Source organism: Varanus komodoensis, unplaced genomic scaffold, assembly GCF_004798865.1.
Source record: "Varanus komodoensis strain SLA01 unplaced genomic scaffold, ASM479886v1 scaffold56, whole genome shotgun sequence".
NCBI lineage: Eukaryota > Metazoa > Chordata > Lepidosauria > Squamata > Varanidae > Varanus > Varanus komodoensis.
In genome coordinates, this window is record NW_025336169.1 from 3,541,113 (window position 1) to 3,562,392 (window position 21,280).

Sequence of the window (21,280 nt, forward strand, 5' to 3'; positions counted from 1 at the left end):
TTTGTGGAGCTAGTATGCTAAAATATTCACTTTCCTCAATCTGGCACCCTCCAGATGGAGAACAAATCCCGTTACCCCACAGCCAGCATGGTCTAATGGCAGTTATAGTCAGACTGGGCACAAGGTAGGGTACGATCACTGGAGATGGGTAGGCATCTCTTTTTGCTAGAGCAAACTTCAGTGTTCAGAATGTGGACTGAAGCTGAACACCCATTGGACTTGTGGATTTCCAGAGGCATCTGGTTGGCCAATAGCTGGATGAGGCCTTCTGGGAGTTGTAGGCCACACATCTGGCAGTGTCCAGGTTGGAAAGGCTGCTAAATGCATTGGACTTAGCCTGCCTTGGTTGTGACAGTTGTCCATCACTCTGGCAGGGTCCATCCTCTTTGCATGCCAAGCATTCCTGCCAGCTGTCAAAATCTGGTTACAACTGATTGCTTGTAAAGTGGATGAGTGAGGGTGGAGGTTGAGTAGGTATGGAGAGGCACCTGAATTCTCCTTGGACCTCCTGTGCCATGATTTGCTTTGCCTTCATTTCTGGAGAAAAGTGGCAAGGGATCAGCTCCCGCTTTGAAACCCCCGTGCCCCCATGACAGGGCATGCATCTGCTACCATAACTTTTCATGCTGTTTGAGAAACTTGAAACTCAAGGCCTGAGGGATCTGCATGAAGGAGTCCCCACCTAAATTCTCTTGCTGTTAATGTCGTAGCCCTCAAAAATGGGGGGAAATAGTCTGCACATGAAACCCAGACTCATTCAGCCTGAAGTTGGGTATAATTTGAGTGCAGAGTTTCTTTGTGCTCTTAAAGTCAGGGGTTGTGACCCTTTTTCAACTTAAGGACCAGATTTTATTTTGCAGACACTCTTGAGCACTGTGTTCTACTGGGGGCTGGAGGAGGTGGAGGGGCCAAGGGCAAAAGGGGGGAGACGAATGATATAAGCAGTACCAGCACAAGAGCTTTAAAGCTCTTGCAGCCAGTCAGAAAGATACTGCAACACTAAGCCTGTCAGAATGGGGAAGATCTACATAAACTAGGAAACCACAAAAGCATTGTTGGCTGGAGGAAAGGGAACTGGGCCAGGGGAAGTGAGTGGGGTCAAGTGTGGCCGGGGGCTCAGGTGGGCCAGACCTGAGGTTACCCACCCCTGACTAAGTCTGCAGGCATATATCCAGACTACCCTTTTCTTGCTCTGCCTATCTCCCTGTTTTTTTTTTTTTTTTAAGCTTCCAACAGCTATCAAAGTGCTGTGAAAACAGGGTGGGCTGCACCCTGATGTGTTCAGGAATGGGGGACCTATGTAACAGGAGCTTTCAAAGCCCTGCAAAAGGGGAAGGGAATGGCACCCACACCCTTCCAGGAGCAAAGACTGCTCTTGGCTTTGCTTTACTGTGAAAGCTCACCTTTTGACAACTGTCAGGGGAAAGCAAAAGCAAAAGCAAAAATTAAACCTCTTTCCAGCTTCTCCGGCCTGATGTCCCTTTAACAACAAGCACCCCACCCCAGGACATTACCCAAATAACACTGTTTCCTATTTCAGATTTGTGGAAATGCGCACCTTCACAGTTGCGCAAGTTCAGCAAGATGGTTTTATTTAGTACAAAAAACTGTGCACACTTAGAGCACCTTCCACTGACCTCATTTGCACAATGCAGCGCACTCTGTTGCCTCAGACAACATCTGATATTTGTCTTCCCTCTCTTACTGTTCCCAGATGATTTGCTCCCAATATTGTGCTGGCAGCCTGACAGCAGGTTCAGGTTGCTGCGTGAATCCCAAAATGCCAAGAGCAAAATAATGTGCCTGCCCCAACATAAAAAGAACAACCGGATGGCACATTTTTCCCCTCTTGTTGAGTTCCTGCTTCCCTGGTAAACTGCCCCATTCCAGATTCGGCCATAGAAACCATTAACCACTGTCTTTTGGCAATACAACTCCCAGAAATCCCATCACTGCAGAGCCTGGAACTCTTAGTGGAAGAAACCAGCCTTAGGTGGCCAATTCAGCCTTTGAGAATCAGGCAAAGCTGCACAAAAGCTTGGCAACCAAACAGCTGGTGGTCTGGGGAAAGGGGTGGGGCAATCTGGGGAACACTGGTGGACCAGTTTAGTATTTGACCCCCAAGTTTCTCCATCCTTGACTTAAAGAAAACCAGTTAACTGTCTGTACATGGCCAGCTTCTTCCTCGCATGGTTATCCGGTGGATTATTTCAAAACAAGAGGATGCTCCACACATGTAGCTTTTGTCGGCCTCTCCTTTCTGCTGCTGAGCTGCATTTAGGAGAGGCTGGGAGGGGAGGAAATTGGCTGTGGCTTTGGCATGCAACATTCTCCATTCCACAAAAGTCCCCTTCCGCCTGTTCTCACTTTCTCTCCTGGCCTGGATCCCAAGGCTGCCGTGTCCATCCTGTCTGCTTCCCTCCTCCTTTTTGGCCTCCTGATCCCCTTTCTGAGCTTCTGGCGATTTTTCCTGAAGCTCATTTTCAGGGGTTGCATGCAAACGAGTTGTGCTGGTTGAGCTTGGGAAGTTGCTCAACTGTGGCTTGGCTCCTGTGTGGGGAGCCCCACCCACTCGGTGCTCTGCAGCATGGATGAGGCTCCTTGGTGGAAGCAGCTGAAGCTCAAGTGTATCTCTGTGGACAATGCTGAGTGTCGGAACAGCCGTAGGGTGCTTGGGAGGAACATGGCCCAGGCTGAAAGCCCAAGAAACGCTGACTCCACTCTTAGAATAATGACTGAGGGTGCCTTTGCACTCATTTAGCAGTTCTAGCTTCCCCAAGGAATGCTGAGAATTGATGGATGCTCTGTGCATTGCAAACTGCCATTTCCGGAATTCCTTTGGGAGGGAGATTGCTATTAAAGCAATTAAGTCATTAGGGTGGGTATGTCCTACTGTTTAGCAGAATGTCTCTGCTTCACTCACAGCATGCAAAATCTAGCCTGCATATGGGCAGGGAAGGATTCAGTAGAAGGTGCAAAAGGCATAGAGATGTGGAGGCAGCAGAGTTGGGTCTGAAGGCGTGCATGCACACGCACACGCACACACGCACGTGTATGTGATACCTCTGAAGTTAAGCAGCACCAGGATGGGGCAGTGCTGGGAGATTCCATGTAGCCCAAATGGTGGTGGTTTCCAGTCTTGGATGCTCTACAATTTGTTAGCACCCCCTGGTCCACAGATGGGTATTTAACTGCACAAAGCGAGAGTGAGGTTGCAGCCTGGCTGAGAGACGTAGCAAAGTCCATGCGCTCCAGCATTCTTTGCCAGGAGAACCCCAGCAGCCAGCCAGCGCTAGGTAGTCTCCCAGAAGGTGGCCGAGGATCCATTCTTTACCCTTCCCTTGCTGAATAATGCTTCCTTAGGTAAAGAGAGGATAGAGATTACATGAAGACCTGGGGAAGTTGGAAAAAGCAGCAATCAGGGAGTTCACTTGATCCTCCTGTTGGGGGGAAACCCCATCATGAAGTTTGAGAGGCAGAAACAGTGACCGGTTTTAAGTGCCCTTCTTAGTGGTAGGGCATACAACTGTGCTGCCACGGGAAAGCAACAGTGGAGAGCTGTTGTGAACTCACAGTTAGCGGCACATTGAAGGGGCTGCCCAGCGTGTCCCTGCCTGAGTCACTGCTGATAGTCTTCCCTCCCCTGCCAGTGGGGACAGCGATTCTGGTGCCTCTCTTTCGTGATCGGAACATTCACCTGCTCCTGATGCACCTGAACGTTAAGCAAGGATGGTATATCAGGAATGCACCTCTGTGTTTCCACTCTCAGCTTGCCTTCTCCTCGTGCTCCCCGAAAACCGCTTTCAGTTGCAGGAAAGATGTGTGCCTCCCAAAACCTAAGGTCCAGGGGGAAGTGTCACTTGCCTACGGAAAGTTTGGGAAATGTTGCCCTGGGTGTTTGTGTGTCACAAAGTACAGAAGAACTTAAACTTTTGGACAGTGGGAACATTAAAATCTGTTTTAAATTTTTCAGTGCATTTCTTACCATTTTTGTTTATATATTGGATTTTATTGCATTTATTATTGTTGTTCACTGTCCAGTGAACTGCGCTTCAGTTGTTGGGCAGTAGAGAATAAATAAAGGTGCTACTTTGTGAGTGTGTCTGCAAAATGGCATGACCAGTTACGCAACCCATTTCTGAAAAGATAGACTGCTGAGACCACAAGAAAACAAGCTTGCTCAGAAACCTAAGCACAGTGCAGAGGTGGTGTTTGAACTCCTAAACACAAAATCCCTTCTTGAACCCCAGTGAAAATGGCCCTGGGGAGCAGCCCTCAGTATTGCAGCCTGCCAGATCCCTGTTAAAATGGTTTTTCTTACTCAGAAAGCTTAAATTCAGTAACCCCCATCGTCCTGGCCATGCCCATGCTGGCTGTGGCTGACAGAGTTGGAGTCCAGCAGTGACTGGAGGGCACCAGGCTGGGAGGGCTGGTTCAGCTGATGTGTGGAAATGTGCTTGTTTTCATGCGACTGTCTTCAGTCAGGTCAATCGGGCTGTTCTCCTTTCCTTCCTAGGCTGGAGGAGGTACCCCTGGAGGTGCTGAGGCAGAGGGAATCCAAGTGGCTGGACATGCTCAACAACTGGGACAAATGGATGGCAAAGAAACACAAAAAGGTGAGCCGCTGGCGAAGGGTCCGGTGGCCGCCACAGCCTTTTGCTCTTTGACTTCTCACTGCTGAAACATGCAGGCTCTTCTCTCTGCCTTTCTGGCCACTGTTCCTGCACGGGGTCTCCGCGTGCTCTGTCTTTGCTCTGTGTTTAAGATGCCCTGTGGTGGGGCTGGTGTGTTGGAGGGCAGGAAAGAGCTGCCTCGTGCACTGAAGGGGCTCCAGTGCTGCGGTCCAGGAGGGATGCAGGCCTTTCACGAGGTTTGCTAAAATGCCGCCTGCCTCAGTCCCCGCGTCTACCTGCACACGTGAAGTGCCGCTTCCTGCTCACCCGCCTGCCACGGATGATTCCTGTGACGTGTTGTCATGCTGGTCGTTACTGTTGTGACTACCAGCAGAATTCTTACTTTTGTTTGTGCTTTTGCCACAGCAATAGAATGTGCTCTCAGTTCCACTGTTGCAATTATCTTTGTGTTGTGCCATAACCACAACAGTCGAATTTATACCCAGCAGTATTATTTCGTTTCCTGCCCTCATTTTTCTTGCCCCAGTGGTTGGGCAGCTGCCCAGGGGTTGCCTGCTCCGCAGCCACTCCATCCATACTGATCCTTCCTTTGCTCTGTCACCCACGTCCTTGTCATAATGTCCCGTAGCTTTAAAAATGAGTTGCTGTAGGGGCAATTCATGAGCGAAGCACGATCATGCGCTGTATTTTGGCGTGCCTCCCTGGTGGGGCTGAGTGATCCTTGTTACTTGGATGATACATGTTACTGGCATTGCAGATAAACCTGCATTTCAGACCTCTTGCTTCATTGAAGTCCTTCCTTGCGTATGCCTGTAGTAAGGAGGCATCCAAGGGCCACTTTGCCTTGCCCCAAGCTGTGCCTCTCTGCTTCTTGCTTGAAAGTAACCTCAGTAGTCCAGCAGGCAGGACAATCTTCAATACTGCCCTCCCCAACAAGCTTCCTGTTGCTCCTCAGCATGTGGGCTCTGCACTTGTGTTGCGATTCTCAGCCGGCCTGCATCCACAAAGCTCCCTTGGCTTTGATATCACTCGGCCACTCTGCAGACTTTGCTACAAACTGTTGTGTCTGTGGCCGGGACTCGGGAAAGAATCCAGGCAGACATCTCGGCAGAGCTTATTATTCTGCATCAGCACCCCTTTATAACTAGACCGAGAATCCCCAGGCTGTGCTTGTGTTTCTTATGGGGACCTGTTTACTCTGTCAGTGTATCCCAAGATAACAGTGTCTGGGTTCAGGCAGGCCTCTAATTCTGTGTATGACAGCAAGAACCTGCTTATCTCTTTCCAGATCAGTGGCTGGGCCTCTCTCGATGCCAGATCTGTACTAATCGTATTTAGTATTTGTGTAACACTCTGAGTATCTCTACACTCCCCTGCCAGACAGGACCATATTAATGTCATATGTAAGAGAGGTATGGAGAGAGACTGCCCGAGATCCACTAAGGTGGCTCAGATGTAACGTTCTTATGCTTCAGCAGAGACACTGCAGGCTCAGGAACTCCCTCCCCGCTAGATGGGCTCATATTTAATTAGCTCTTGCTTAATGCTTGCCTCCCAAACTGCGATCTGCAGTGCTGGATTTTATTATAATTGTTAAAGAGCCTCATAAAAAAGATTACTCTTAGGTGTTGCATAATTCGATTTAAAATAATAATGAAGATAAAACAAAATCACAATGAAGTAATAAATTCCAGTGCGCTGTAAAATGAGTAGACATGCCAGCACGGCATGAGATGGAACACAAATAGTGGAACTAAAATCACTGTGAGGCACAAAGAGTGAAAGCCGCAGTGTAGGGACTGAAACAGCAGATTTTGCAAATTCCAAAATCGCAACGCTAGAATACCTAAGAGAACAGAAAGGTGTGAGGCTGCTATGGGGAGCAGGTGCCTACAGGCACCCCGGTTATGGGTGCAAGCGCTGCTACAGCCGAGCCGGCTTGTACCTGCTGCCACCACTGAGAGTAAAACCTGGTCTTTTCAGGCCCTCGTGAATGAATGCTCAAGGGTCCCACGGGGGTCTCTTGCGCTGAGCTTCTTGTGTTCCTCGGGGAGCAGAGCTAGGTGTCAGGCATTGTGTAGCACCCTGCGTGGAACCTTGCTGCTAAAATAGTGTTGGTATGACCAAGAATTGGTGCACCCCTTGTAAGTCTCCCCCTCTTTCATCCCCCATGCGCACAGCCTGGGTTTTGGTGAAAACAGGGTCAGAGAGTTATCAGGGTTTCAGGAAAAAGTACTGAATGAGGAAGGGTAGGTGAGGTTCAGAGCACAGAGCACAAAGTGATTTAACGTTGCGGTTCAGTGGCAAAAGACAAATAAACAGATAGTTCAGCCCGGCTAGTATGGCCCTTCGCTAAGCTGCCTGGCCGGTTCTTTGAAGATTTGTGGTCTCCATGGAGAGGTTTTCCTCATACCTGTCAGATCTTCACCTTCCTTTGGGGAAACCGGCATCCTCACCCCTGTGCCAGAGGAAAACCTGTGACAAACTCCTCTTCTTGGCAGAGTGGCACTAGGTGCCGGTACTGAGACCTCAAACTCCCCTTCCCAGGGGAGGAGATCTTTGTTCCCACTCCCCTTGCCTGGTTGGAGATTGCAGAAGGATTTGCTGGTTTCTGTCTGCTGACTGTCCGGTAGCTGTTCATCCCCAGCCCTGAAAATATTCTAGATGATTCCTCCTTGTTTAGGCTCTCGGGCAGGTTGGTAGTCAATAGGTGTGCTGAGCAGAGGTGCTTGGCCTTGGTGACCTCAGCCTGGGCAACTGCACTGCGGTCCCAGCATTCCGATGAGCCAGACTTCAGCTTCCTCAGAGGGCTGCAGCTGATTGCAAAGAAGCAGCTTCTTTGCCTTGGACTTGGGTAAGGTGGTCTAGGTGGGCTACTCCACACCTGCCTTGGTCATGCGAACTCTGGAGCCCAGGTGATGGATTTGCACTGCATGAGCCACTGTGTGTGCAGCAGTGACATCTCGTTCAGAGCAGAGTTTATTTTCAGATCAAGCAACATGGTACACAGTAAGAAAGCTCACTCCAGTGGTGGATCAACCTCACAAGAATTCTTCCCATCTGCCTTTTTTGGTCCTGCCTTAAAATAGTAGATAAAGGACAAAGTAATACCAAATATGAGCGAGTAACTCTAGCCAGATTTCCTGTTTTTGGAGTATGTGCTTCTTTCCTGACTTCAGCCCAACAAGAGTGAGGTCACTTAAACATACAGGCTTTGTGCTTACACTGCTTCCATATCCCCAAATCCCTGGAATCCTTGTTCAGTCGTTCCCACCTTTCCCCCCTCCCCTTTGCAGAGCTGGATCCAGAGCGGCCCTCCAGTCCCTCAGAGCTTGGGTTGAAGTCGCCAGCAAGCTGCATCCAGCTGAGCTCCTTCTGCCTCGTTTCCTTCCTGCTCTGAAGTTGCCAAGCTAGATAGCGTTGCCTAGTCAGTGTTTTGAGCACTTCCAGGGCTTCAGGCATGCAGGCCGACACAGCTGTTTTTCTGCTGCAGGGCGTATCTGGCTGGGAACTCCCTGCTGCAAAAGCCGCATTTCATCACAGTAACAGCTCACTGGTAGTTGGAAACCTTACTTGGGAGCACCAAGCTGAGCGATTGCGACTGCAGAAGTAGCTGTAATCCTCCCAGCATATTGACACCCCTTTTGCAACTCTGTTGGCATAATTTGCTGGAAAAACAATGAGGGGGGAAGGGACGGACAGCATCCGATAAGGCAGAGTTGTATTTGCATGTAGGAGAATACTGTTTTGAGGAGGTCTGAGGGAGATTGGGGTGGGGGTGGATACAGTCCATCTTTCGTTGGAACATCCAAGTTGGGGAAGTGTATTTAATTATTTTTAATAATTATTTAAGATTATTTTTAGGCTGCTTTTAAGGGCAAACCCCCCTCAAGGCAATGTAGAGGATAAAAGTCATATCAAAAAAGTATATGTATTATTATTATTTTTATTATTATAGCATTTCTGTGCCTCCCCTTGCCGAAACCTCGGGGCGGCTTACAACATGATAAAATACATTGAAATACAATAGTACATAATAAATTACCATTAAATATAAAAATACAAAGAATACATTGATTTACAAAAATAAAATTAAAATTATCAGTATAAAATAAAAATATAGGAGGAGAAAGAGAAGGAAGAAGAAGTTGCCCTGGCCAGATCATATGTTTTAACAATTGAAATGTAGCTAGAAAACTAATGTTCAGCAAGTGGAACTAGGTGGGCTAAGTGAGCTTCTGTTCTTCCTGCAACCCTCAGGTCCAGCAACTTATTTTAAAAGCAAAATGACCATGCTGCTTTTATTTGTGTCTGAGCTGTTGAGCAGGTGCCAAATTCCTTAACTTGCAGTTCAGGTCTGCCGTTCAGGTCTGCCAGGTACACAAGCCTCACCTTTCCAACTTTTCTGTTTCAAATTGGAAAAGGGGGCCGGTAGGGTAGAGAGAGAGGTACCTAATAAAACCACCATGATGGGGACACCTAGAAAGGCGATTTTAAAAGGCTCCGTGTATCTTATTCCAAAATACTCCCCCTCCTCCGTTGTTCCACCTGAATGGCGGCTATGCGGTGACAAGAAGCAATTTTAACTTGAACTGGCTGTGCCTCACTGCTTACATCTCAGGCATGGGTGTGGGGCATGGGACTGCGCAGCACTCCATGGCCTCGCTGCCGGAGCTCCTCCCTCTTCCCACTTCTGAGTCCGCCCGAGGCACTTCCCAAAATAGGCCTTTGCTAGAGGAGTGGAGAGTTGGCAAGGCACTCCTCTGGTGTGTGTGTGTGTGTGTGTGGCCAGCCTTGGGGGAAGTCGGTCAGCTCTGCGGTTTGCGTTTTTGAGCCGCAGTTCCAGGGTGGACCGAAACTGGGAGTCTGAAGTGCTCCCCTGTCCATGCCCCTGCAGCAGCGAACATCCCGTGGCTGGTTCTTGCTCTCTGCAGGCTGAGGCCATCCATTCCTCGGGGTGTGCAGCATCTCTAGCTTCCCCCACCCCTCCCTCCCTCCCTCTGTATGCGTATACCCAGGGAGATTACAGAGGGAGTGTGTTGCCGGGCAGGGCAGGAAGCAGGAGTTCACCTCCGAAGCTGCCTTTTCCCACAGACAGCAAGGGGAGGGTGTGCGATGGAGAGAACTCTGCTGCTGGCACTCGCTGACGTGGACTGTAGAAACACGGCCCTGCCGAGACTGCTGACTCCTCAGTCTTCCCCGGGACTGCACATTTCCCGTATGCCTTCTCCGGCGGTTTCCGGTGCCCTCCCATGAATGCAGCCCAGGCCTGGATGTGTTCTGTTTGCATCCCAGTGTGCCTTGCCTTCCTTGCCTTCCAAAGGGACCCCTTTATGTTTGCCTGGTGGGAAGCTCTCATCCTGTCCGCGAGGCACCCGAATGCATCCTGCAAGCTCCAGAGTAGAAGTCTCTGGGAAGCTGTAGAAGAAAAATGCAGAGACATACACTCCTTACCCTAAATTGCTGTTTCTTTTGTTCATGTTGTCCATCTGTTCTTGGGGGAAACAGACCTGGCCTAGCTGCAAACAGAGTATGCTTTGATTTCAAAGTGACTCTGGTTAAAAAAAAAAAAAGATTTTATTGACACCATATCCCAAGAACATAACACGGGGTAGGCAGAAGGGAGTGTTCTGTTTTGCGTGCATTTGCCTGTTTTTCTAATGAACTTCAGGGGAAAGAAGAGAACAAGGAGGTAGAAGCACAAAGTGTGGCTTCTCTTGTCTGACCACCAGCTTTTGTTGCCCTGCTTCCCTTCTTTGCGTGTGTTTCTCATGTGCTCTGAGCACACAGCGAAGTCACAGCGCAGTGATGCCTTCTCTGTCTTTTCAGATCCGGCTGAGATGCCAGAAGGGGATCCCTCCGTCTCTGCGGGGCCGGGCATGGCAGTACCTCTCGGGGGGCAAAGTCAAGTTGGAGCAGAATGCTGGAAAGTTTGATGTAAGTCCCTCTGAGGGTGGGGAGGAGGAAAGAAGGGGGAACTTCTTCCCCAGCTCCAGCATGCAGGACTGCTCATGAAAGCCAGTCAGCTTCAAATGCAAGAAAGAGCAAAGGAAGCCCTGCTTTGTGGGCTGGGAAGGGGTTTGCTGAGGTGTGATGCGTGACTGCAGGGAACAAACGTTGGCCTTCTGGGATCTGCATTTCTTTCACTGGAACCCAGGTAGAAATAGCAGGGAGGGGGAGCCCGGCAAGAGTGGCACTGATGATGAAGAATGTCTAGGTGAGCTGTCCCCTGTCCTGCCCGGGGGCCAAATGACATCAGCTGTCAGCACTGACCCTGTTGGGAGGAACATGCTGGCCCTGCCCATGTGCCCCTTTGGTCTGATTCAGCTTTGCTTTGTCTTCTGGCTTTTTGTATGTGTTGTGCTTTTTACCATATACCATGAACTAGTTGGAGGGCTCTAACTGAAAAGTAAATAAAAACAGAAATGCCCATCAGCATCCTCAAGAGCCATACACTATGTGGAAAGTCAAACCTATGCTTGACTCGGGCAAATAAGGATTCTCAGGCAAGCATTCTAGTAGCCAGTAAAGCTGCATCATTTAATACTCCAGTTTTTGCAGACAAGGAATGCTAAAGGAGAGATGATTAGCTCAAGGCCAGTCGTAATTATGCTTCCTGTTGTTTTTCTCAGGGAGTCCGAAAACATGCCCCATCTATTGGAAACCAGCCAGAAGTCTACCGGTTCAGCCTGGGCTCTGGTCATGGACTCATAACATGAGTCATCGTATTCATCCTGGTTTCCTTCCCAACTAACCCAACTTACATGGTTTTACCATTACACAAATGAGGGGCCCATAATCCATAAGAGCACCCCCCCCACCAGATGCTGAACACAGGAAGCTGTTTTTTTCCCCCTGGCCTGCTTATGAACTTCCCAGTGGGATCTGGTTATTTACTGTGGGGAGCAGGAGGATGAATTAGATAACCCCATGGGCCCAAAGCAGCTGTGATGTTCCACACACCTTTGCATTGAATGTGTGCTTTAAAACAAATGCAGATCGCAACCACTCTGGAAGAAAAGGCAGACTCGCTGTGGCAAGGATGAAAATCGGTCTTCCAAAGCTGCAGTCTGCATTTTTTTTTGGAGCGCACATTAAGTGCAAAGCTGAATTTAACATTTATTATTCATTTGGTGCATTTTGATCCTGCTTTTCAGGCCATTTTTTTCCCTTTGGTGGCCCACATCAATAAAAAGAGGGAGATGGACCTTGCCTTCAGCTTGGGCACGAAACTGACACAAGGGAAGTGGCAGGGAGGGAGCTCAGTTCTTCAAAGCACTAAGAAGCTCCTGAAATGCATGTCAGGCCAGACACGGCTTCCTGTGCTGGTGTTACCTGAACAAAGCCCCTGCTGTTGAAGGGATCCGGGGTGCGCCTGCAGTTCCAGGACGATGGTCAGCAGGAGGGGTGCAGCCTGCCAGTGGCCTCTGCTCCCCTGGCCGATGGTAGAACCCCCAGCATGCTTCGCTTCTGCCCAAGTGTTCTTTCTGGCCCGGAGCGGGGAGCAGACTTTTTCTCCACTAAAGAATTTAATGTTTCACACACAACTGTGAACAATCATTTCGCATTCAGCATCCTGGCTGAGCTTTTGGTCTGGGCCTGCGGGGAACTTCTTGTGACCTCTGAAGGGCAAAGTCTGCCATGGGGGTGCCTGCCAGCCTGTGCTAAAGTAGAACCGATTCCATAGACGTTGCCCCTGAATGTTGGTCTGCAGGGCTCTCTGGGGAGCTCTGGAGCGCGGGTTTCCTCTCTCAGTGGTCACTTGCACACAGCTCTGGGCTCTTTGATTCTCCTTTGCTTCCATGCTCATTTACTGATCTGCCCTTTCCTTTATGACTTCCATTCCTTATCTTTGGCAGGGACTAGAGAAGGCTGGGGCAGCACCTAGCAGAAGCAGGTTTTGACGTTCATCTGATTTGAGCTGTGCAGTCCATGGATTGTGCACAATGCATAGGGGAAGGGTCTGGGAATTGCCACTTCCAGCCCTGGCCTGACAGTTGGCAGCTACAGCACGCTATGGAATCTTTGCAGGTTCTTTGGGACCATTTCGTCCTGCTTAGGAGCAGTAGTTCGTCCTGCGTGGGACCCTCACTCAGTCGTTGAGTGCCTGGCTTGCATACACAGAGGTCCCGGTTCATTTCCAGCATCTCCACTTAAAAGGGGGGCCAGAGTGGGAACCCGTTCTCTCTGCTGGGGAGCCCCTGCGAGGCAGAATAGATGATGCAGGTTTAGATGGATCAACTTCCTGTGATCCTGGAGTGTGCATCAGAGGTGGGCAGCTTGTACGACAACAGTTCTGATTGTGTTAACAAAATACAGTCAGTCTTGGGGGAAAATGCGAAGTATAAGCTGATGTATCTGGAGGGCCATTGGATGCCCACTGCACCGTACCTTCTCTTTGATAATGAGTTTATCTAGTTTTGGAATACTTCGCTTCAGCCTCTCCAGTGACAAGCTGGCTGCATATTTGCAGCTTCTCTGGTCTGGTGTTTTGATCTTCTAGCCTTCACCCTGCAGTGTTAACAACTCCCTCTCATTTGCAAGTCTATCTAGGTTTTGAATATTCTATCCATATAAAAATACACCATTGATGGTACATAGCACCCTTTGAAAGAAGAGTGGATTGTTTAGGAATGTGTGACAAAACTGTGCTTTAAAAAAAAAATCCTGGATTCTTGCAACTTTGGAAGGTATTCCTCTATCTGGTCTGCAGGACCTAGACATGGCCCCGGGAGACCCCAAGTGGCTGGATGTGATCGAGCGAGATCTCCACAGACAGTTTCCATTCCATGAAATGTTTGTTTCTCGTGGAGGCCACGGGTAAGCTGGGGGTCAGTGCTCCACCCTTCCGTTCTCCTGAATGCAAGCACCTGCTGATCCTCCCTTGTAGACATGGCCCAGTCCTGAGCAGATGGGGCAGTGCTGAAAGGGCGGGCCTGCCTTAGGGCAGCGGTGGGCAGCTTGCGGCCCTGCAGCTCTGACACCCCTCACCTGCCGCTCTGCTGGCCAGGGTGAATGGGAGCTGCAGCACAACCCGTCTGTCTGAAGAGCTGCAGGCTGCCCAGCTCCCGAGGTCACAGCAGGCACAGAATTGGAAACAAACCGGACTGAAGGAGCTGCTTGGTCTCTTGGCCCCTGCATGTTCCAGCTCTCCTGGCCTGGCATATAGTTCTGGGGCCTGTGGATGGCGGTCCCCGCCTCCCTTCGCCCTCACTGTGTGGCGGCTCTTGTCTCTGCAGGCAGCAGGATTTGTTCCGGGTGCTGAAGGCCTACACGCTTTACCGGCCAGAAGAGGGCTACTGCCAGGCCCAGGCCCCGATCGCTGCAGTGCTGCTGATGCACATGCCTGCAGAGGTGGGTTAGGGTGTACGGGGTCCCTCTTTTGCAGTGAGGGGCGGAGGGGATCTGGAGCTTCTCCCTGAGCCGGTTTGGAGAGGTGGCTGGCATTGACCCTCTCTGTGCTGATCTACGAGGCCGCCAGCTTGTCTGAGGGAAGTCTTTCCTGCCCGCTAAAGCAGCCTTCCCCAACTGGGGGCGCTTCCGGTTTGGAACGGCTGTGCTAAGGTCACTGGGCTGATTTTCACCTGGCATCGAAGTGCTGAATCGCATGCGCCTGGGTGCCCCCCGATCAGATATCTTGGCTTTTTGGTGCATTTAAAGAACAGGACACCACTTCTGAGATTGGTGGAAGGGGCTCTGAATTGGGCTTGAGCAGCAGGGCACAGGAGGAGGTGGTGTAGCAAGTGCTTGAATGTTTGCAGCAGGGACGCGCTGAAGGACTTCCGTGTATGTGCGAACGCAAGCCGCAGCAGCTCTCCCTCATCGTGCTGCTCTGGGGTGGCCACAGCACTGGGAGTGGCGTGCAGAACCTCTCTGGGCAAACAGTGGCTGCTGCCCAGAGCCGGGTGCCTCTGGGACCCTCCCTGCGCTGCTGCCTGCCCGGAAGGGCTTGGTGCTGAAGCGGCTCTCGGAAGGGTTGTGCAGAAGGGGTGAGTTCCACCCAGGGCATCGGGAGCGGCAGAGGTGGGGAAAGCAGCACCATCCGTTCCGCACTGTGGAGTGACACCCCGTGTGCTTCTTCGTTCTCCCGTCAGCAAGCCTTTTGGTGCCTTGTGCAGATCTGTGAGAAGTACCTGCCTGGCTACTACAGTGAGAAGCTGGTGAGTACTCGAGGCACTCCGGAACCCTGCCCTGGGGCCTCCTCTCTTCCCTTTGGGGTGGGCTGCACAGGGGTCCTGTGTTGAGACCCCTGGCCTGAAAAGGCAGCCATGCCTAGAGCCGCTCCCAGCCCACAGGCCGCATCCAGAGGCGGTAGGCTCTGCGGAAATGCATTCTAGGGGACTGGGGCACAGGCGAAGGCAGCTGAGACACAAACCACCTGAGCCTGTTGTTGCTTTGATCTCTCCACACCTCATGGCCTTCGGAGGGGCATTTCCGCTGGCTTGGGCAGGAGAGTGCTTGGGCAAGGGACACGAGAAGGGAACTTGGCCTCCTGGGGAGTCCCAGGGTGCCAAGTTGGGACCTGAAGAGGGCAGGTTTTGGACCCGGCCTTGAGGTTTTTCACGCTGGCCTAGGGGGTGAGAGGGAGCCCTGAATTGCTCCGAAAGAGGTCAGATGGCCGGAAGGTCTCTCCACGCTCAGCCGGACTCAAGTGCCTCCTCTCTCTCCCTGCAGGAGGCCATCCAGCTCGATGGAGAGATCCTTTTCTCTCTGCTGCGTCGGGTCTCCCCCGTGGCTCACAAGCACCTGAGCAAGCAGAAGATGGACCCCATCCTGTACATGACAGAGTGGTTCATGTGTGCCTTCTCCAGGACCTTGCCCTGGAGCTCCGTGCTGCGGGTCTGGGACATGTTCTTCTGCGAAGGTACCCCCGGCCCCCCCCGACCTGCTCAGGCTGACGCTGCTCACTGGCCCCTCCAGAGCCCCCTCCGTCCAGTGGGGCAAGGCGAGGGACGAAGGCATGCGGGCTGCCTTGGCTGGGAGGCAGGCGTGCTCCAGAGCGCTCATCCTGGCGCCACTGGCCCCTGGAGAGCAAGCCTCAGGCTGGCTGTCACTCCAGCACAAGGGCTGCAGCTCCCTCACAGCGCTCCCCTGAGGAATCCCCTCTCTCGGCTTCTCCTTGTGCCGTGCCCTCCTCCCTCTGCCGGGCCACTCCTGCAAAGACGAGGCTGCCACGGAGCAGCAGAGGGGGAGCGACAGGCCTCCCCTCCACCCCCCTCCCCTCCTTTTGGAGCACGGTGGGCAGCCGGCCTTCTCCCAGTCCAGTGAGTGGAAGGGAGCCAGGCTGCTTTCTCCTTGGATTTCTGTGTCTAAGAAGAGCCATGGTTTGTGCTTTTAAAAGAATGCTAAGGAAATTAGTGCAAATCGGCATCCAAACGTGTGTGGATCTAGCGCAGTCTTTGTAATATCGGCCCACTTGCACAAGTCATGCAGCAATCTTGTGCTTTTCTGGCGCCCTTCTTGCAGATCAGCTGATGTTGCACTATTTTCTTTTGATGTTTCCTTGTGGTCTTCTAAATGCACATTTTGCAGTCTGTCTTGGAGACCGTATTCCGCAGGCTGGCTCGGCTTGCATCGTATCCAGGAGGCAGGTGGCAGTGCAGGGCTGGGGGATCAGGATCCAGGGAGCTGACTCTTGAAAATCCCTCGGGTTTTCACCCCTTTTGCAGATTTCCTCTCATTCCTCCGCGTGGGGTTGAGGTGCTGATCCATAGAGAGCTGCTGCCACCTGCTGGGAGCTTCCAGAGAAGCAGCTGCTCGCATCCCTGCTCCAAAGGCACTGCGTGCCTATTTGCTCTTTTCCTTCCTAACACTTTTTCTGATAAAACACCAAAGCTGGCACAAACACACAAGGCAGCGACAAAGGGAAGGTGGCATCTGAATCACCCCTGCAAAAGTCAGTGAAGGAGTCAGGGCAAGCTTAGGATAACAGTCTCACCTGGAGGTGCCTTTTATCTAGGCATGCCAGCCCTTTATTTCATTAAATATTTCTTTTGTATTTGGTTAATTGCCTTGACTACACTGGGCTGCATGAATGTGCAACATGGACTGATCCAAGATCACCCTCTAGCAGGGGTGGGCAGTCCTTTGGGACCCGAGGGCTGGATTCCCATTTGGAAAAGCTTTCTGACTCCATTCAATGGTAAGCAGAGGGCTCAGGTGAAAATGGCCGGGACCTAAATTCCTGCCAGCCCAAACTCGCTGTTATGCCCATTCAGAATGCTTGTCTATCCAGAAATAAGGTCTGCTAAAAAGAGGGCAGGAGAAACATTTGTGTGTCTTCTCAGAAGTAAGCAAAGATGGGCCTTTGTAGGAAAGGCCTTAGCTGGTAGCAGGACTGGAATCTCTCAGTATTCCTCCCTGGCCGCACTCTCTCCCTCGTGGGGAAAAGCTTCTTCTGCTGGCCAGAGCCAAGTACTTTCCCCCACTAAGCACTGGAAGAGATCCCTCCAGTCAGCTGTGAGCAGAGATGAGAGCTTTTCCCTCCTGGCACAGTGGGAAGCAGCTGCCAGGCGGGATGCAGAGCCCTGCCCTGTGGACCAGAGGCCGCCACCCCTGCCCTGTGGGTGCTTCTGCTGAGCTCGTCCCTGCTTGGAGGCTCACACCCTGCCTTTCCGCTCCACCACACTGGCTCTGGAACGCCAGGCCACATCGTGCTTTCGTTAACCGCCTTCAACAGGAGTGGGCCCATTTCTTAAGCATCTGGAGGGTGTGTGAAACGGTTGCTTGGCTTGTATTCAGCTTTTCATCTTGAGAGGGAATAAAATAATTGGAGGCTGGTGCATGGATGAAGGACTCCACATCGGAGGCCTCCTCAGCTTGCCCGGCACAGCAGTGCTGTGTGCCCTCGGACGATGCTTCGTGAACTGCGCTCCCTCGTGGCCGGCTGCCTGGCTCCACTTGCACACCCCGGAGAATCTCCGACAGTCATTTTTGCTTTTCCAGGTGTTAAGATTCTCTTCCGAGTGGGCTTGGTGCTGCTGAAACACACGCTGGGCTCTTCGGAGAAGCTCAAGGCCTGCCAGGGGCAGTATGAGACCATGGAGCGGCTGCGGGCGCTGAACCCCAAGATAATGCAGGAGACCTTCCTGGTGCAGGAGGTAAAGTGGCGTGGCTTGTCCAGCCAGTGTCCCCTCTCCGCTTGACCGAATGGGTGGCTTGCTTGGAAGAGGTGGGCTGCCATCACCGGCATGGCCTCCACTTCCGGCGGCTTCTGCTCCTCCCATTCGGTAGCTGTCGGCAGCGCAGAAGCCCTGGAAAAGGCCCCCGGAGGGCCGCTGCAGGCCAGGAGTTGCCCACCCGTGTCCGTTGGCGGCCCCCATGTGGGGCAAGCCCCACAACATGAAAGTCTGGAGGGGGATTCTGCATGCGGCCAGCCGAAAGGCCTTTGCTTGCTCGCGATGTATCCTCAGTAAGGCTGGGCTGACCGTTGGCCAGCTGGGGGCTGGAGGGGCGCCTGCTTGGAGCAAGGGCTTTGTGCACGGCCCCACTCCGGCGTCACGATGCTGTTGTCACGGCCCTGTTTGGGAAACTGGGCCTGGTGGAGGTTTGCGAGGGGGCGGAGGAGAAGATGAGTCTGGGGAGACGGGTGAGCTGGCCACAGCCCGTTCCGTACTGGTCTCATGGGCCGGGCTTGAGTGTGTCAGCCAGACACGTTCTGTCTGTTATGACTTAGGTCATAGAGTTGGAGGTGACGGAGCGTCTCATCGAGCGGGAGCACCTGATCCAGCTGAAGAGATGGAAGGAGACCCGCGGGGAGCCGCAGTGCAAGTCTCCCCCTCGCTTCCACGGCGCCAAGGCCGTCAGCGACTCCGAGCCCTGCTCCCGCAAGGCCCTGGAGCCCTCGCCCTCCATCATCCTGCCCCCAGGTGCCTCCCTCTCGCCCAAGGGCCGCAAGAGCAAACTGCCCAAGGGGGCCAGGAAGGAAGAACAAAAGAAGGGCTCCCTGGGCAACGGGCCCATTCCCGAGGAAAACGGATCCCAGACTTTGCTGGAGCCAGCGCTCCTCCATCAGTCCAAGGAGAGCCTCAGTTCCCGGGAGAGTGAGGACACGTACCTGTAAAGCTGACGGTTGCACATTGCAGGCCGCCCCCAGCCTGCTCCCAGAGGTGGTCCGAGTGGCTGTCGCTGCGCCAGGGTAGGGGGTGGGTGAGCGGGATTCCGGGGGATCTGCGTTGCCGTGCGGGCGCTCGGGCTGAGCCACACTCTGTCCCGCAGGCACCCCAGCTGCGGGGGGAGGAACTGCACGCGCCTTTGGTGTCCCGGGTCGGAAGGCCTGAAGAGCACGTGTGTTGCTTTCCCCTCCCAGGAGGAATCCGCACTTCTTCGTGGCACAGGGCGGGCAGAGAGATGCGGGGGCCTGGGGGCTACGCCGGCCCCACCCACCGCCTTGCCAGTGCCGCTTGGCACAGCCTGGGTGTTCCATTAGAAAGGCGCAGGCGGGGGGGGGGTGGCTGCACCCGCCAGCGCTGGCCCCCTCTGTCCCGGCATGCGGGATCGCGACCACCCCTCCTCGCCTTGCTGTGGGAGCAAGCGCTCATGTCAGTGCAATCAGGGCTGCCCCCGGGGAGGGGGCAGCCATCTCACATTCCTGCCAGCCCTCCAGGCCCCGTTCCTCACACTCCCCTTCTCCAAGTGAGCCTTACGGATGCCGGATGCCGAGTCTTCATTGCCCTGAGTTGGCTTGGCCGTCCTTTTGGCCTGGAGGGTCTGGCACCGTCTCAGTTACTTCCATATTTTCTGCCCCCGCATGGGAACAATTGGGAGGCTTTGTCTGCCCCGTTACCTGCATGCCCAGTTACGACACGCACCCCTTGGCAGGGGAGGGCTCTACCCCGCGAACACTTACGCTGGCAGCAGAATCCGTACCGTGCAGGGAATGGAGGGGCAGGTGGAGCTGGTCTCGCTGTCTTGACCAAGCTGTCAATTCTACTATGCTGTGTCGTAGGCTTTCCCTACTTATTGCCCGCCAGATGTGCTGGACCAACACATCTGGAGGGCGCTAGGTTGCTGGGGGGGGCTGCTGCGCCAGATGTGTAATGCTAAATGCATCTTACACTTCGGGACCATTTTTGGTTGGTTTGTGTTTTGCAGGAATCTGGTACTTGGGCCAGGTGAGGTGTGAGTGGGATTCCAGCGTGCCTTGTCCTGGGGCAAGGGTTGGCTCGAGCTGCCTGTTGCCTCCCACCTTCACCAGGGCTCCAGCTCCCCCACCCATTGCGTCCACAGCAGCCTGGTTCGTGACACTAAAGTCACTTTCGTCACCTGGCCCCCTGAAATCCTCAGATGGCAGCAGGAGTTTTGATTGGACTCCTGCCTTCCACACACGCCCCCAAGGGGATGGAGGGAAAGCTGAGCCCCTCCTGGCTAGAGGGCGAAGGGGCAGAGTGGCGCCTCCTTGCTTGCTGCCTGTGGCCCCACCCGTAAAATGCCAGGTATTGGTGGTAGCACCTTCTCTGCAGTCTGCCACAAGCTGAGGTTAGACTTCCCCCATCTTGGAGGTGGCCGAGAGTCCAACCCCAGTATGGAGATGAGCCTTTGGGCCTCCGGTCTATTAAGGCGGCTCAGAGGCCTCCCGCTTCTCGGTAGCCCCTGCCTTGGCCTGGCCAGCAGCTGGGCTTTGGGGAGCAGGCAGTAGCACTTCTTGTGGTCACAGTGGTGTATGTCCAGGTGGCGGGGTGGGGAGCGCTGGCCTTTCCACCCCTCGCATGGCCGGGCTGCGACTGACCTGGGGAGGTGGGGGGGGGGCTCTGCATGTGTGGGTTTTTAAAATGGAAAATCAGTTGCTGAAATAGTTTTGTACAAAAGGCAAAATAAAGCTGAATTATGTAAGTGGCGAGCACTGCCTGTTGATGGGGGGCCGTTCTAGAGAGCGATGGGAAGGAACGGGACGTCGGGGGGCTGTTTTGCTCCCTGCAACTAGCCTCTGACCCGGCCTTCAGGGGCTGAAGGGGTGCTTTCTGCAGCGAGCTCAGGGTGGGTGCGCTTCCTTTCCCTCCGCAGTGCTCATGGCCACAGAATCGGCCGCATGGCAGCGTTCCTACATGAGGTAGGGAGCACTTGTTAAATGCTTGCCATGTGTGTCCATCTTCGTGATCCCACGCGTGAAGCACCTCTCACTCCGTCAGACGTGTGGCTGAGCACACACGCCCAGGCGGTGGGAGCCTCACGGCCAGCCTAGCAGTGGACCTTGGACACAGGCCTTCGCTCCCCGGCTCTCGTCTGGGGACTGCCAGGGTCAGAAGGGTTGTGGGGGAAGTGGCCCTGGCTGGTCAGAGATGGCTCCCCTTGCAGCTGCAGGCAAAAAGCCCCCCGATTACTTTTCAAGCACGGTTGATTCACAGTGGCCCAGAAACCAAACCTGGTTCTCCTGTTGACCCTCACGACTCACCCCCGATATTTGGAACGTCGTGCAGGAGCAGTGCTGGAGCAGGGGGAGAGGTTCTGGATAATTTTAAAGCTACACCCCTTCAGAACGACCACGGGCCTTGTCTCACGGGGTGGGCAAGTGGCCGGGTAGATCCTTCCCCTGAGTTCTCTGTCTCCGTGGCACTTGCGCACGGCTCTGTGCTAGCTGACACTTGTGTTGATCGCTCAGCTGCTCCTTTACCCCTTCATTCTTGATCGCTGGGCAGGTTCTGCAGAAT

The 21,280-nt window shown here is 53.2% G+C and overlaps 1 protein-coding gene across 1 annotated transcript in view; it reads left to right on the forward strand.

Annotated features, from left to right (window-relative positions):
- Positions 1–20,361, forward strand: part of TBC1D10A (TBC1 domain family member 10A) — a 36,171-nt gene extending 15,810 nt beyond the window's left edge. Inside the window, exons 2-9 of the mRNA XM_044448863.1 lie at positions 4,517–4,616; positions 10,464–10,571; positions 13,348–13,454; positions 13,874–13,988; positions 14,729–14,794; positions 15,309–15,498; positions 17,580–17,734; positions 18,310–20,361. Of these exons, the coding sequence (XP_044304798.1) occupies positions 4,517–4,616; positions 10,464–10,571; positions 13,348–13,454; positions 13,874–13,988; positions 14,729–14,794; positions 15,309–15,498; positions 17,580–17,734; positions 18,310–18,696 (1,228 nt within the window). The 3' untranslated portion in view covers positions 18,697–20,361. The remainder of the gene's footprint in view (positions 1–4,516; positions 4,617–10,463; positions 10,572–13,347; positions 13,455–13,873; positions 13,989–14,728; positions 14,795–15,308; positions 15,499–17,579; positions 17,735–18,309) is intronic.
- Positions 20,362–21,280: the final 919 nt, after the last annotated feature.